Source organism: Eurosta solidaginis, chromosome 4, assembly GCF_040869045.1.
Source record: "Eurosta solidaginis isolate ZX-2024a chromosome 4, ASM4086904v1, whole genome shotgun sequence".
NCBI classification, from domain to species: domain Eukaryota; kingdom Metazoa; phylum Arthropoda; class Insecta; order Diptera; family Tephritidae; genus Eurosta; species Eurosta solidaginis.
Window position 1 is genome coordinate 26521258 of NC_090322.1, and position 17853 is coordinate 26539110.

General features: G+C 41.8%; 1 protein-coding gene across 1 annotated transcript in view; it reads left to right on the forward strand.

The window, feature by feature from the left end:
- The first annotated feature begins 6780 nt into the window (after positions 1-6780).
- LOC137249420 (uncharacterized) overlaps positions 6781-17853 on the forward strand; it is a 38610-nt gene continuing 27537 nt past the window's right edge. Inside the window, exon 1 of the mRNA XM_067780903.1 lies at positions 6781-7518. Within this exon, the coding sequence (XP_067637004.1) occupies positions 6955-7518 (564 nt within the window). The 5' untranslated portion in view covers positions 6781-6954. The remainder of the gene's footprint in view (positions 7519-17853) is intronic.

Here is a 17853-nt window from a genome sequence, read left to right on the forward strand (position 1 = left end):
GGTGTAGAGTCTACGGCTACCAATTGCTGGTTAGGTACTGTGTGGATGTTGTTGCACCAGCTGTTGTTGACGCCGTTTCTCGATTATATCCCCATCGACCTGTACATGTCCTGACTCCTGGGCTTATTCAGTGGTGGGTGTATGAATGATGCCAACCATAGCAACGTTAAGCCGTAAGCCACCCTACTCGGCGCTACTGCTGATGACTCGCCAAATCCCAAAGGTTAAGAAGGTTTTCTGTGCCTACAGCATTCAAAATGTGATTCCTTGATCAGTGCTTCCGGGAAAATACAATGTGACGATATGCGTCGGCTATATATCATCCCATTTCCTCGTGATAAGGGCATGGCCCTCCTAACCGTATAGTGTTGGTGTAATCTTAGTCAGCCATCCACCTGTTTCATCTCCACACGGCTAATATTGTCAAAATATCTATAAAATATTTTTGCACAATATTTTTCGGCGTTGCAAACATGTAATGTTAAAATACTGTGGCAATATTTCAGCAATAGTGAAATGTTCGCTTTTGGCATTCCTTTGGGATATTTGATCAATTATACTATTATCGTCCTTTCAGTCTACAAGGAGTATCCCTGGCCTAAAGTATACTCCACAGAATGCCAGAGATTGCGCTCCAACTGGGGGTGAGGTCTCTGCCCCTGGACCTTGAGGTGACTTTTGGCTTTGTCTGACCACCCCTCTGGTTGTCAGCTGGAGTTCTTTGCATTGCATTTTGGCTTCTTTGTTGTTTCCCGCGGCTGTGCGTCCCGCTATGGTGCGATGCCCAGACGTCCCAGCGTTTTGGTATGAGAGATCGAAAATGACCTTGCCAGGTGTCTTGTGCCTCTTGCCCCTGTACCACCGTACTTCAAGCGTCTATGGCTGCGCGTATTCTCGCCTTGTCTTACACAGCTTTGTTGCCCCCGGTTGTGGACCGGCGACTTGTGTCGCACGGTCCTTGATGTTGTAGCGATAAGGACACTCCCCGAAGGCCTTGGGGTGTGTTATCGAGTTGATGGGTCCTTTGCCGGATGCATATCCGGTACGTTCGGGTACCAAGCCCGACCATCTCCGGAACGACGCTTCCCAAGGCAGTCGGTTCTATGTACCGGAGCGACTCGGGATTTTTCCCGACCAAGGACTGTCATTTCAGTGTGACCCCATTTAATTTGTTTCGTCCCTCCCACAAATTGTCATCCTCCCAGCAGCTCCTTGCAGCAGGACTGCTACATATTCTCTTAGGTATCGAACCCAATCCGGGTCCGTCTCCTGACCCCGGTCCTGAGAAATGGTTTTGCTGCATTTGCTAGAAAAGAATCTTTTTAGGACGGTCATACTCTGTTCAGTGTGTCTCGTGCAAGGGATGGTTGCATCGGACAGGTTGTTCTGGGCTTGATCCCAAAGGCCCGACGTCCACGTAACTTTTATAAGTCTTTTGTGGCTCCTTGCTGCTCACGCCCAAGGGCGTCCCGTAGTCTACGCCTAAGCGTATCCCCACTACTTTCCAGCAGCCTCGCTGCTCAGCAAGCCACAACAAGTACCCGCTGCTGCTCGCGCCCCACGGCGCCAACAACTCAAACAGCTGATACCACTCATAACTACTACCTTCGTAGTAGAGCTGGTAGCAATTCTGAGCATCAGCCCCTGCCCCCGTCTTCTTCTCCCCCCCCCCCCCCCCCCCCCCCCCCTCTTTTCTGGCAGCAATCGTGCAGGTCAGGGAAACAGACTCTTAGTCCCTGCCTCCGTTTGCACCGTCTGCCAGCACAGAATATATAGGTTTGCGACATCCGCTCAATGCAGCTCCTGTCTTGTGTGGTGCCACTTTCCTAGATGTTCTGGTCTCCGCGACGGCAACCCCTCGACGGGTTTCATCGCGCCATGTTGCCAGGTCGCAAACCCAAATCATCCGGGTACCCCAATGCTTGCCCAAGGGCGCCCAGTCCCAAGGCCACAACAGCAATTGCGTCATGGCCTTCCACAACCTAGGCGTAGTCACCCGTCACTTACCCCTAGAGTGGCGGCGTCACCCCTCATGCACTTCAGAATTCTGCAGTTAAACTGTAATGGACTAACTGGGAAGATTACGGAGATAGTCGATTTCATGAAGCGGCACAACATCCGCATTGCTGCGATTCAAGAGACTAAACTCACAGCAAGATCTGCATTGCAGACCTGCTCTGGTTATAATGTCCACAGGAAAGACCGCGAGAGCGGAAATGGAGGCGGCCTCGCGTTTATTATACACCACTCTGTGCAATATTATACATTTGATCCTGGCATCGACCGCATGGACAATGTCTTAGAACGTCAAGGCCTATCTGTCCGGTCAGGCGATGCAAATCTAGAAATCATCAACATCTACATCCCTCCTGTCACCTGTTGCCCCAGTGGATACCGCCCTAATATCGAGGCCTTACTCACTGGCAACAATCGCATTATCTTAGGCGATTTCAATGCCCATCACGACCTATGGCATTCAAACTTGCGGGCGGACAGTAGGGGTGAGATGATGGCGGATCAAATAGACGAAACGACGTTCTGCACAATAAACGGAGACGCCCCCACACGTATGGTAGGAAGCTGTCATAGCTCGCCAGATATCTCAATCGTGAGCGCAGAACTCGTAAACTGCGTCAACTGGCAGCCGATGGTAACATTGGCATCCGACCACCTACCCATACTTATTTCGTTCGAGCGTACCGCCGACTTCATCGTCACCGAAAAATGCACTTTCATAAACTTCAAAAAAGGAAAGTGGGAAGAATATAAATCTGCAACAGACAGCAGCTTTGCTGCCCTCCCTATCCCGACTGATGCCCGCCAAGGGGAGCGTGCCTTCCGTAAGGTCATTGAATCCGCCTCGGCACATTTCATTCCCGCCGGGAGAATTCCCGAAATCCGGCCCCACTTCCTGGCGGAGGCCGCGAGCTTAGCGAGGGAACGCGACCTTATAAGACAGCTTGATCCAGGCGACCCCCAAATAAGGGATATAAACCAACGCATCAGATTGCTTGTGGACGAACACAAGCGGGCGAAATGGGAAGAGCACCTAAGAGGTTGTAACCTCTCTACCGGTGTACGTAAACTTTGGTCCACCGTAAAGTCCCTATCGAATCCGACTAAGCACAAAGACAAAGTTTCCATCGCCTTTGGCGATAAAGTGCTGTCGGATGCGAAAAAATGCGCGAGCGCTTTCTGCCGACAATATATAATGCATCCTACGGTCGACAAAGATAGACGGAGAGCCAATAGACACGCACATAAACACAAATTCAGCGCGTCACCAATCACCATCACCGCTAGAGAGGTTGAGGACGCCATTGGTCGCGCTAAACCATCCAAAGCAGTGGGCCCAGACGGCATAGCCATGCCGATGCTTAAAAACCTAGGGAAAGAGGGTTTCAAATATTTAGCGCATGTCTTCAACCTGTCTCTTTCCACCTTTTTCATACCCGAGAAATGGAAAATGGCCAAGGTGGTCCCGCTACTAAAGCCTGGGAAACCAGCTAACGTAGGTGAGTCATATCGTCCGATATCTCTCCTATCGCCAGTGGCAAAGACGCTTGAAGCCATTTTGCTCCCTTATTTCCAAGCACATTTGCAGCTAGCCCCTCATCAGCATGGCTTCAGAAAACTCCATAGCACTACCTCCGCGCTAAACGTCATTAGCCCCCAGATAAATTGCGGTTTGAATCAATACCCCACCATAGAACAGTACTCGTAGCGCTAGACCTATCAAAAGCTTTTGATACGGTCAACCATGGCTCGTTACTGCAAGACCTGGAAGGGTCTACCCTTCCCCCATGTCTTAAAAGGTGGACCGCAAATTATCTGGGTGGTCGGCAGGCATCGGTGTAATTCAGAAACGAAACATCAAAACAAAGGAGAATTAAACAAGGGGTGCCACAGGGTGGTGTCCTATCCCCACTTTTGTTTAATTTCTACATATATTAGCTACCTTCACCACCGGAAGGAGTCACAATCGTTTCCTACGCCGATGACTGCACAATAATGGCCACAGGCCCAGGCCCAGAGATCGATGAGCTATGCAATAAAATAAACGGCTATCTCCCTGATCTCTCCAGTTTTTTCGCCTCGCGAAACCTGGCATTGTCACCGACTAAATCTTCCGCGACCTTATTTACAACATGGACGCCCCAAATGTCGACCATATTGAACATCCACGTCGATGGCACTACGCTACCGACTGTCCTACACCCCAAAATCTTGGGTGTGACGTTTGATCAGGATCTACATTTTGGTGCGCACGCAACCGCAATTGTTCCAAGAATTCAGAGCCGTAATAAAATCCTCAAATCCCTTGCTGGCAGTACCTGGGGAAAAGATAAAGAAACGCTCTTGACCACATACAAAGCAATTAGCCAGCCGATTACGTGCTACGCGTCACCCATATGGTCGCCAAGCCTAAAAACCACCCACTGGAAGAAACTACAGGCCTGCCAAAATACTGCTCTCAGAATCGCCACGGGCTGTCTTCTTATGTCCCCAGAACACCATCTGCATAATGAGGCGAGAATACTCCCCATCAGGGAGAGAAATGAGATGCTGACCAAACAGTTTCTGTTGAATACCCAGAAACCCAACAGACATCTGATTGACGAACCAGCACCGCCTAGGGGCCTAAGGAGTCATCTCCGTAAGCATTTTGAGGAAATACGGCCCCTGAGAACCCAGCCGTATGAAGCGAAAAAACACAAGCAGGTCCTTGGTGAACTCCATAGACAGGCATCGGACCTTTATGTCGGGAATTGCCAGGTGAATCCAGTACTTGAAGAAAAATATCCAGAGCTCGCGGAAGAGGAACGCATACTCCCCAGGGAAACGCGTGTCACTCTTGCTCAACTTCGTTCTGGATACTGTAACAGGTTAAACTCTTACCTATCCAGAATCAACCCCGACATACAAAATGTATGCCCCGCTTGCAATGTGTCCCCACATGATACCAACCATCTCTTTAATTGTAATGTGGAACCAACGCCTCTAACACCCCTTCCCTTATGGTCCACCCCTGTTGAAACGGCAAGTTTCCTTGGACTCCCGTTAGAGGATATTGATGACAATTTGTGATCGGTCGCGGCTATTAGGTGGGGCGAGCATTGCTACAACAACAACAACATCTCCGGAACGATTTGTTATGACCACATGCGACCTTCTAGGCCACCCCGCCCTCCCACCCCATAGATCCATGAGGAGTTCGGTGAGGTCAAAAACCCCTTGAATCCGGTAATTTAGTCGCCTCTTACGACAGGCATACCTACCGCAGGTACCCCTAACCGGCTGGGTCCCTTGACATGACTATTAGATATTAGCCGTGGTTTTTTTAACGTATTTGCGGGTAAAAAAAAAAACGCTTATCATCACTTAGGCCGGGTTTTACAAAAGAGAATAGAAATAACAAGCGGCGTCAGTTCGATATTTATTTGTAATGTACCAACTTAACTGGGTTTGATGGTGAATGAGGACAAAACGCTGCTGTCATTGAGCAAAGAGTCAGCGCATACGCGCCTTGGCAACCACGCTACTGTTGGCAGCCATAATTTCGAAATAGTAAAAGACTTCGTTTATTTGGGAACCAGCATTAACACTAGCAACAATATCAGCACTGAAATCCAGCGAAGAATCAATCTTGCCAATAAATGTTACTTTGGACCAGGTAGGCAATTGAAAAGTAAAGTCCTCTCTCGGCGAACGAAAATCATCCTCTACAAGTCACTTATCGTACCCGTCCTGCTATATGGGGCAGAAGCATGGACCATGACAACAGCAGATGAAGCGGCTTTGGGTGTGTTCGAGAGAAAAGTTCTTCCAAAGATTTATGGACCTCTGCGCGTTGGCGATGGCGAGTACCGAAGAAGATATAATGATGAGCTGTACGAGCTATACGCAGACATCAACATAGTCCAGCGAATTAAAACGCAGCGGCTGCGCTGGCTAGGCCATGTTATGCGAATGAATGATGATGCTCCGGCCAAGAAAGTGTTTCTATCGGAACTCGCCTATGGAAGCAGAGGTAGAGGGCGGCCCCCGCTCCGTTGGAAGGACCAGGTGGAAAACGATTTAAACTCCCTTGGTGTGACCAATTGGCGCCGGTTGGCGGAGCGAAGGAGCGACTGGCGCGCCTTGTTGGACGGCCATAACCGTTTAGACCGTTAAGCGCCTATTAAGTTAGTAAGTACCAACTTAACGCGTATTAGAAAATCACCTTCCACACATTTTTGAGAAGCTTATATTAACACATATTGTGATTGTTGGAAAGAGGATGCATTGTTTAATTAATACAATCCCTTAAAACAAACAAAAGTACCTCAAGAAAATGAGTAGAAGCAATTTAAAATTACCCCGCAAATGGGACGTTACAAATGTATTTTTTATCAAATGATTCCTGCAGGGTACTTGGTCGTGTACGACTTTCATACTTTAAGCTGGAGACATTGGTGCTTTATCGGTAACCGTATCGGTAACCTTTTAACAGCTGATTCGACCAACCTTATGAGAATCAATGCAATCGATTATTGGTGCCGCTAAGGTCGTAACCGTATCGTAGCCAACCAATTGGGTTTTGGTTTACCGTCGTAACGATAAACAGCTGATTACGTTAGGGATAGTATCCCTGGGATACGGATACAGCGATACGACATACGGCACCAATGACTCCGGCTTTAGTTTTACTCCATCCATCTGGTAACACTAGTAACTGTCGATTTTCCATCAAACGCGCACCCGTTCTCTTGCTCTTAACCCCCAATAGTTTGACACGCGCTCTCTTTCTCCCTTTTTCACACGCATTCGACAAAATAATAAAAACAATTTCCGAATTCTAGTGAAAAGTTTTATGCATTACCGTCTGCGAAAAATTCAGCAAAAGTGTTCGCATCATACCAGAAACAATGACAAAATGTTTGCATTTCATGTAAATAAGTAGAAAAATAAAAAATGTCGAGACTTGCAATCAAAACAGAGAAGCTGGATGTTGAGCAGGAGGAGATTGGCATTGAAAGTAGAACGGCAGTGGCAGAGGAAGGTGGCTTCGGTAGACAGCAGGAGCATAGAAAAGGTGCTACAGCGCTCACCAGTATGAGTAATTTAGTTGGGGCAGGTAAAAAGCAATTTGAAGTGGGACGAAATATTACAACGCGCCAGTTACAACAAAACTCACCGCAGTATACTGCTGCATTAAAGGGGAATAGCGGAGGTAAGGGTGCTGGTGGCGGTGGAGACACGAACAGCGGTCAAATCAATTCCAATCAACATGAGATCAATAGCACCAGCAAAGCCGCATTACCAAAATCACGCTGTGGCGAAGTGTTCGTATCAAATAATGCACGCCAATGGACATTTATTTGCACATATTGCAATAAAAGTACACGCGATATTGGCGAATTTATATGTCACATAAAAATCAAACATTTAGGAGGCTTTACAGACGATCCTGACGAAACAGACGACGGCGATTGTGATGGCTATCAACCAACAAATTTCTATGAACAGGATCAAGATGTAAGCAACACATTTTATATGACCATATTCCATATTCTATACGACAGCATGATACTTAATACACGTCCAAAAAATTCGAGAGGAGTGACAAAAGACGCCTTTTGGGTACAGAATTGGAAATCCGAAAAAGGAAATTAAAACTTTTGCGTCTGTCCAGAGATATTTACAAAAAAATTGGAAATTTAATGTCGTTAATGTAACGTTGTTGCACACAGGACAAAACTTTGCGTGCAAAGGCATTTTGCACGGATTTAATTTTGATGCCACCCCATTTGCGGACCGGCCATGGTAATTTCTTAAAGCGCGGCCGAAGGACGCCAACGCAGAAATTCTATGGATCGCACTTCGATTTTAGAAGAATCCGGGGTCCTTTACGTGGGTTTTTCGTTAATATCTTTTTAGTCGACTCAAAATTGTTGTTTTCCATTTTCGGATTCGAGATCCTGGGACCAAGACCATATTTTTGGACGTGCATTAAGAGTGTCATGCTGTCGTATATAATTAGTAAATTAAATCCAATTAGAAGAGGGTAGAGAGCATTTTTTGGTAGTGCCCTTTTAAGTAATTTTTTACTTATTTAGCTAAACACACTATTAAATTATGTATATGTAAATATATATGAGCGTAAGTGCCCACACCCGTACAATTCATACACGTTAATCGTCGTACATATGGACATAAGGGTGCTCCCATTTTGTGGAACTAAATAACTTTGGCACATGAAGGAGTTCATTGCTTATTCAGGTATCCAGCCTCCAAATTCCAACCTTTGCTTACGCTCAAACTACATCGCCAAAAATCTTAAAGCAGTATCATATTCGCAACAGTATCAATATGCAACCGCCGTGATCTGATGGTAGCGTGCTCCGCCAACCACCACACCGCAGATCCCGTGTTCACGCCCCGGCCAAAGAAACATCAAAATTTTAGAAACAATTTTTTTCAATCCAAAGAAAATGTTTCTTAGCGGTGTCGCGCCGCTCTGAGTGAAAACTCATCTGCCATTCACATGCCGCTCGGAGGTTATAGCGCCTTACATTTATTTATTTATAAATATGCAACATTTTGTACATTATGGTCACAAGGGGCAGGTCATAAGAAAACTTTACTTTAGCTCAGAACGACGCGCCTTGACATCAGTATTAAAAGTCTGTACGCGGAAAATAAAAATTTCAACTCGTTTAAAAGATATGAGCAAAAATAACCCCGCGCCTCTCCGAAACAGGGGGTGGGACCATAGCATTTTTGAAAGGTTTTTAAGTTGAATTGCCCATTTGTGCTTTAAAACCAACTTTTTTTTTAATATATCGATAATCTATACTGCGTTCCCAGGCATAAAGGGATAGAAGGTAACGAAAAGACCGATGATCCCCCAGCGGGATAGAGGGTCAGAATATACCCGCGGTAGGTATGCCTCTCGTAACAGGCGATTAAAATACCAGATTCAAGGGGCAGTAGCGCAACCCTTTCTGGTTGCCAGCGCAATATACAGCTTCTCCAAACGCAATTGTCAACCTCATCTATACGCGGCGAATCCTGTTTCACTAACAGACGAGGCTCTGGCGACCCCAAGCTCCTCATGGAACTTAGGGATGGGGAGGGAGGGATGGCCTGAAGTTTTAATGTGGCCATATAAATCGCTCCCGAGATGGTCGGGCTAGCACCTTAATGGTGCTGTGTTACCGGGGCGTACCGAATCTGTATCCGGCAAAGGACCATCACATCGATAAGACTCCCCAAAGCCTTCGGGGAGAAACCTTTTCGCTACAACAACAACAAAAGGCCTATGAGAGAAACCAAAAGGAGGCAGGAGTTGCATATAATCCATCAAGCAGGAAAGGCGTCGACAAAAGCGCGGGAAGGTTGCTAAGATCATGTGCAAAGCCTACGATATTAAACTCACAAAGTGGCTCATATCTCAGAAACTTAAGGCTCACGATGGGCATACTAACTGGACACTGCCTTCTGGCGTCACATGCTGGCAAGGTTTGCGTAACAATCCAACAGAGCAAATAGCATTATTTTGTTTTTTTTTTTTTTGTTTTCGCTCCACTAAAAATGTCATTTCGTTCTTAGTTTTTATTCTACTATTTGCTCCGCTCTAAAACACGACGTAGCTCGTGGCAGAGCCTAAGTAAAGCTATAATTTTACTATGCTACGGCTCTGCTCTTTGCACTTCATTTTCAAAGCCGAAACAAGTTTTGATTTTTTTTTTGCGAAACGCCCAAGTAGTATTAAATATTTATTTGAGTACTACTACTAAAGATTTGATTACATTTCCCATTGGAAATAAATTCCATAAAAGATTCGAAAACAATAAATGTCATACAGAATTATGAACAGCGTAATATGTGTAGAGAAGCTCGGCCTTAGATCTCTTCGGAGGTTATCGCGCCTTACATTTATTTATTTATAATGTGTGATGTACGTAATATCGGCGGCCACCGTGGTGTGATGGTAGCGTGCTCCGCCTACCACACCGTATGCCCTGGGTTCACACCCCGGGCAAAGCAACTTTAAAATTTTAGAAATAAGGTTTTTCAATTAGAAGAAAATTATTCTAAGCGGCATCGCCCCTCGGCAGTGTTTGGCAAGCGCTCCGAGTGTATTTCTGCCATTAAAAGCTCTTAGTGAAAACTCATCTGCCTTGCAGATGCCGTTCGGAGTCGGCATGAAACATGTAGGTCCCGTCCGGCCAATTTGTAGGCAAAATAAAGAGGAGCACGACGCAAATTGGAAGAGAAGCTCGGCCTTAGATCTCTTCGGAGGTTATCGCGCCTTACATTTATTTTTATTATGTACGTAATATCATAAAATTTGCATTACATCTACTAATCTACTAAATTAGCTTCATCGCACATTGGCTGCACAGGAGCTGATTTTTTATTACAAAAATGTGTGCTTATCGATTTTTTTTTTCTTTAAAATAGAACAGGCTTTTTACAGCTATAACCATACGAACATTAGCAAACATCCTTTATACTCGTTCAGCACCCATAACTCTTTCAGATCATGCACTATGCATATATATATATATATATATATACGTTGTGTGTTTTAAAAAACGGATAAATTCATTATTCAGTAGAGATCGGCGGCATGCACACACAGTGGAGGGGGTTGAAATGAACCGGTTTTTATTTTCCTAAAGTAGATATTTTGTTTACAACTCTCCCTTTTTTACGAATTCGTGTAGGACTTTTTATTTTAAATGGCATTTCAGGCACTCTGCTGCAGTCCTATTGACAACTTGATTTTTAAAACTGGTTCTTAGAGAAATGTTGTCTTGGATCAAACATCAAAGCATTGAAGAGCTATTGAAGAACTCCAGCGTATACAGCAATAAAAGCGTAGCATATTTTTAGTATGTGTGGGTGTGATACAGGTGATTTATCTGAAAGAAATTCAGGAGATGTACAGCTTAGTATAGGTAGTAATATCAAAAATACATATATGGTCATTAGGGATGTTGCAAATGTGGAATTTTAGAAATCCGCAGATGTGAATGCCTACGTCAGAAAGCTTATATTAGAAGAAGAAACCACAACGAAGGTAAAACCTAATGGAGCATTTACCGATTATCCGCTATTTGGCTGGCTTTAATGGAAAACCTTAAAAATTTCTCGGCAAAAAAATTTATATAATAATTTTAGAAAAAAATTACCATGGACTTTTTAATAACTGTCAAAAATAAAAATAAATGTTAACTATTGACTTTGGTTTCCTATCTCCTATTTGTGTTTAACTCAAAAAATACCAGTTAATTCCGCACTTTATTTGCTTCATTGAATAATTCACGAAAATTATTTTTGAAATATCGTTTCATTTGCCTGGTGCCCACGGTACCGAGGCAATTGCGATTCTGGGTGAGTTGCCTTAATATGTAAGTAACGGTTTAATTTTCATAACTGTTACTGTGGCTGCTTACTGTTTTTTTGAGTACGACACGAGTACACCACTGATGCTTTATAAAATCACTTATAGGTTTACCTTACGGAAGAAAAGACTTATTTTTGCTTTTAAAGTCTTCGTTTTGAACAGTACTGGCAAACCCTCAAAGCGTGTAAAACAGCATCATGGCGGAACGATAAAAGGTGGCAGCATGGTGACATACCTACAAACATAAATACAATGTTAAAATCGTACTGCGCCGGAAGTTGATGTATCAACTCAAATAAAAAAAAGTTTATAATCAGCCCATGCTGCCACCTTGTATCGTTCCGCCATGAACAGCATGAAATGCTCCTTCCTTTTCATTCTTCGGTAAATTTTTCTTCATCTTTTTCTCTTGTTCTTATCTCGGTCTTACTCTCACTATTGCTCTTAATTTTATCCCAATATTGCTATAAATAATAATTTACTCTCACTCTCCCACTTCCTCTTGTTCCGTTTCCCTTTACTTTTCCGTCTTTTCTCCAACATCCTTTATTTTTCTTCCCTACTTCCCCTTTTTAAACGGTTTAATTATGTTGACTTGACAGCACGGCCGTTGTGAACGAATTTTGTAATTAAAATTTAAGTAACTTCCCGATAAGCTACAAGCTTGAAACTTGGAGTATAGTTCAGAACCCGATGGCAATGCAATAATAAGAAAAAAACTCCGATAGGTGGCGCATGGATCGAAATATTTCAAAAAATCGTATTTGTGGTCCGATTTGGCTCATATTTGGAACTATACATGAATAGAAAACGGCCTGTGAAAAAATCACCTCTAGGTGGCGCGAGGGTCGAGATATTCAAAAAAATCGTATTTGTGGTCCGATTTGGTCCATATTTGGAACACATACATGAATAGAAAGCGACCTATGATGTCCGATTTGGCTCATATTTGGAACATACATATGTATTACCTACAGTCCGGTAGAAGTGACATCAAAATATTTTGCAGTTCGAGTAGGGACAAGAATACGTGGCGCAGAGTCGAGTAAAGTCTTTGGAAGGATTATGTATGAGGACTTAGATTGTAACAAATTGTCAGGAAAGAGTCCTTGTAATAATGAGTCACTAAATTAACTAAATAGAATGAGAAATAATAGACAATTAAATAAAGGCTAAAAACTTTAAAATAAAATAATTAAACAAATTGTTTAAGTTAAACAGTTTTATTGAAAACAATACTTACATGAAATAATAATAATACTAAAAGCTAGAAAATAATTAGGTAGGTCCTAGGTAATAGTCATCACACTCCTCATCAATCTAGGGCGTTGATCAGACAATTAAATAAAAGCATTGGGCGCGTGAAATTTCTAAAAATGTGAGGCGTAGCTTAACCTGATTAAGGTTCAGTTTGTCTTATATATGACTATCAATAGAAATTTCACGCGTCCAACGCTTTTATTTAATTGTCTGATCAACGCCCTAGATTGATGAGGAGTGTGATGACTAGTACCTAGGACCTACTTAATTATTTTCTAGTTTTTAGTACTATTATTACTTCATGCAAGTATTGTTTTCAATAAAACCGTTTAACTTAAACATTTCTTTAATTATTTTATTTCTCTTCTATTTTCCCTCGATCTCATGCCGGTGTCACGCCTAATCTATTATGATTCCTCTTGGACCATTTATGTTTGGAATTTTACAGTGAAACTCCTAGGCATATACATTTATAGAAATCCAAATATCATTTTTTTATGCTGCTTTTAGATGGACATGGTTATGTTACCCGGCGCAAAAATATAATTGTGTAAAATAGTGTGGCTAATTAAATGGCTTGCTAAGGGTGTCGCTTTATCCACCACTGCAAAAGCAATCTGAAAACTTAACAGGTATTTCTCACCCCAATTCAAAACATACATATGTAGGTAAAAGCCAAGTACATAAACTGGTTATCTACAAATCAAGTGAAGCAACTTTCAAATATGAAAGTTATGACATAACCTCGTAGTCAAAATTTCTGTGCCTAACTTTTTATTTTTGTACTTCTATTTACAGTAAATTTATTACAAATTTTAAATTTTGTTATTTCTCCTCCACAAAAAAATATATATGTATATACTGTAAAACTAGCAGACCCAGCAGACGTTGTTCTGCCCTAAATTTGGCCTATCTGCATAGATTTTAATAAGCTTTTTCCGTCTAACTCTGCCCTACCCCTCTACACTTTTTCCTAATTTTTTATTCACTCCTCCCTCCGTCTTTTTCGCTTCATCTCCATCTTCGTCTCATTCTATCTCTTTCTCAGTCTCCTTCTCTCTTTTCTCTGCTCTCAAGTTTTTCTCCTTCTTCTTCATCTCTTATTGCCAGTCCCAGAGGGTTGTATGTATTTTGTTCCAGTCCCATTCCGAGTCACAGCCCCAGTCCCACTCCCAGTCTCAGTCCCGATCCTAGTCCTAATTCCAGTCCCAGTCCGTCTCTGGTATACTTCCCGGAAAAAAGCATCGTATATACTAATATAGGCAAATTTATATACGAAATTTCAGGCAAATCGAATAGGACGTATGTATGTAAATAGGTATGTGGGTATTATTAATTCTTGTCTTTATTTCGGCTTCGCATGCGTATTCATCAGTTTTGCCAGGTTGATGGGACTAAATCGAATATCACAGAGAGAGCTCTCAGCAACAGCTTTCATTTGATATCCATAATACACACACATTCTAGGGGTATCCGGGTCCATGTTTGGCCTATATCTCGAGACCATAGTCACTCAGCGGTGTAAAACTTACTCTGTATTATAAAACACATCAACAGCTTCAATTTGATACCCATAATATAAAAACACATTCTAGGTTTATCCGGATCCACGTTTTGGCCTATATATCGAGACCCTAGTCACCAATAGGTATGAAAACTACCATGTACTAAAGCACTCATCAACAGTTTCAATTTGATATCCACAATCTAAAAACATTGTCAAGGCGTTCACGGGCCCACGTTTGGCCTATATCTCCAGACCCTAGTCACCCAGCGGTATGAAAATTATCCTCTACTAAATCACTCATCAACAGCTTTCATTTGTTATCCATATTGTATAAACACATTCTAGGGGTACCCGGGTCCACGTTTTTGCCTATATCTCGAGACCCTAGTCACCCAGGGGTATGAAAATTATCCTGTACTATAGCACTCATCAACAGCTTTCATTTGATATCCATATTGTATAAACACATTCTAGGGGTACCGGGTCCACGTTTTGGGCTATATCTCGAGACCCTATCCTCCCAGTTGTATGAAAATTATCCTGTGATATAGCACTCACCAATAGTTTTCATTTGATATCCATATTGAATAAACACATTCTGGGGGTACCCGGGTCCACGTTTTGGGCTATATCTCGAGACCCTAGCCTCCCAGTTGTATGAAAATTATCCTGTACTATAGCACTCATCAACAGCTTTCTTTTGATATCCATATTTTATAAACACATTCTAGGGGTATCCGGGTCCACGTTTTGGGCTATATCTCGAGACTCTAGCCTCCCAGTTGTATGAAAATTATCCTGTACTAAATCACTCATCAACAGCTTTCATTTATTATCCATATTGTATAAACACATTCTAAGGGTACCCGGGTCCACGTTTTGGCCTATATATCGAGACCCTAGTCACCCAGGGGTATGAAAATTATCCTGTGATATAGCACTCACCAATAGTTTTTATTTGATATCCATATTGTATAAACACATTCTAGGGGTACCCGGGTCCACGTTTTGGGCTATATATCGAGACCCTAGCCTCCCAGTTGTATGAAAATTATCCTGTACTATAGCACTCACCAACAGCTTTCATTTGATATCCATATTGTATAAACACATTCTAGGGGTACCGGGTCCACGTTTTGGGCTATATCTCGAGACCCTATCCTCCCAGTTGTATGAAAATTATCCTGTGATATAGCACTCACTAATAGTTTTCATTTGATATCCATGTTGTATAAACACATTCTAGGGGTACCCGGGTCCACGTTTTGGCCTATATATCGAGACCCTAGTCACTCAGCGCTGTAAAACTGCTGAGGCCACTTAATACCTCCTATCATATTGCAGACACTTTTCTTCGAACGACTCTTGAAGTAAAAGACTTGGGGGTATACTTCGACTCAAAGTTTAATTTTAACACTCACGTCAGCTTCACAATTTCTAAGGCGCTTCCAATGCTTGCTTTTGTCAGACGCCATTCCGCAAACTTCTCTGACCCCTACACACTCAAAGTTTTATATACGTCCTTTGTGCGGTCCAAAATTGAGTATGCGGCTTTCATTTGGCCGCTTTACCACGCAGTTCACATCAACCGCCTGGAGCGGGTTCAGAAAATCTTTATGCGCTTCGCGCTTATTTCATTACGATTCTCTGAACCGATCCCGTCTTATGAGTCTCGATGCCAACTAATATCCTTGCTATCCCTAAACAATCGCAGAATTCTTTTGGCCTCGTTGTTCATTTTCGATCTTTTGACGGGCAAAATTGACTGCGCATTGCTTCTTGAAAGACTATGCTTAAATACTCCCTGTAGAAACCTCCGCGACTTTGAAACTGTTTATAACTCAAAAGCGCCTATTAACAGAGCCCTATCAGAAATGAATTGCTTCTCAAGTGTTTTGGATATTGATTTCTCCGACTCAAAATACGCTTTTCAACTTAAACTAAAAAATTACAATTGTTTTTGTTTTTATCGGCCTATTGATAAATCAATCAAGGTTCGAATCGAGCTCAAGGCCAGAACAATAATTATTTTCTAATGATAATTATTGTATTATGTATTTCCGACCAGTTCTTATTGAATCTGAAGGTATATTATTAGGCTTTTCGTGTCTAAATTTTTGTTTTTAAGTGCGAAATAAAATAAAATTATTCCACTTTTCTAACCCAACGTTTCGCTAATAACTTTTTAGCATCATCAGGGGTATGTGTTTATTTGTTAAATCTGTTACAAACAACAAAATACAAAAATGTTAAATTACATACAATTCTATTGAGTTTGATAAATCCGTATGAAAAATCAACTAAAAACAGATAATAATACATGAAAAACCAACTTAAAATATTGCACCTTGCCGAGGGGTTTTCCTCTTTAGAAATTATTTAAAACTGTTGTCTTTGAACATACAACACTTTTGAAAAACATAAAAACATTGAACATTTATGGACAGTAAATCAATACCAACTTAACGCTATGGTAATCTCGTCAATACTAAAAACTATTTTCCTAAACACGTAATGTAAGCAGATGCTATATTGTCTGTATCTTCTTTCTTGTTAATCGTCTTTTCTCTTATTTCCATGATTCTCAGGCTTTCTAAAGTGTATCTTGTTGTTTCTTTCCGTTCCCTGTCAATAATCTTCGCATTAGTAAAGTCAGCTGAGTGTCCACTTGATATTATGTGTTGTGATAACGCTGTACTGTTCTTTTGTTTTCTTATATCCGCTTCATGTTCGCCCAGTCTAACACCTAAGGGACGCTTTGTTGTGCCAATATATATTTTGGCGCATTCTTCGTTTGGTTTTCCTTTACAAGTAATTTCGTAAATGACGTTGTTTTGTTGATGGAGATCTACAGGACACTTTGTTCTTGTAAATATCGTTGACAAAGTGCGTTTTGACTTATAGGCAAGTGTTGTGTTAGTTGTTTTTATTATGCTGTGATCAATATTTTCGGTAAGCTTGGGTATGTATGTGACGCTGTAAAACTTTTTCGCTGCTTTCGTTTCTAAATTTGTTCTTATGTTAGGTTGGTTGCTGGATTTCATGATTTCTTGGTTTATTAGCTCTCGTATTAAATTATTAGGATAATTGTTGCTGCGTAAAATATTATAAATTTTTTGTATATTGGCATTATGAAAAGTTGTGTGGCTTAAGGTCAAAATTTTATGTATGAAATGTTTTGCTGTATTAATCTTATATTTGGTCGGCTGCGAGGAAAGGTAGCTTAGTAGGCGTCCTGAAGAGGTAGGTTTTGAATACCAGTCAAGAAAAAGGTTGTGTTTCTCCCTATGGATGCAGACATCAAGAAAAGGTATTTTGGAGTTGGCTTCTATTTCCATTGTAAATTGCAGTTTTTTGTGATATTTATTCAGAATATCTAGAATAATGTTCGCGTCGTTACGTTTAATTATCGCCAAGAGATCGTCTACATATTTACATATAAATTTTATGTCTATATCAAATCGTTTCTTAAGTTCCAAAATAGCATTGTCAAGTAAGTCATCCATAACAATGTCAGCGATTGTAGGTGAAATTGGATTGCCCATAGGCATTCCAAACGTTTGCGTATAAAGCTTATTATCAAACATAAAATAATTATTATCTTTAAGGCAGAAATCTAGTATCTCCTGGAATTTCGGCTTTGGAATATTGGTTTTTTCTTTTATTTGGTTCCATTTTCCTAGAATTA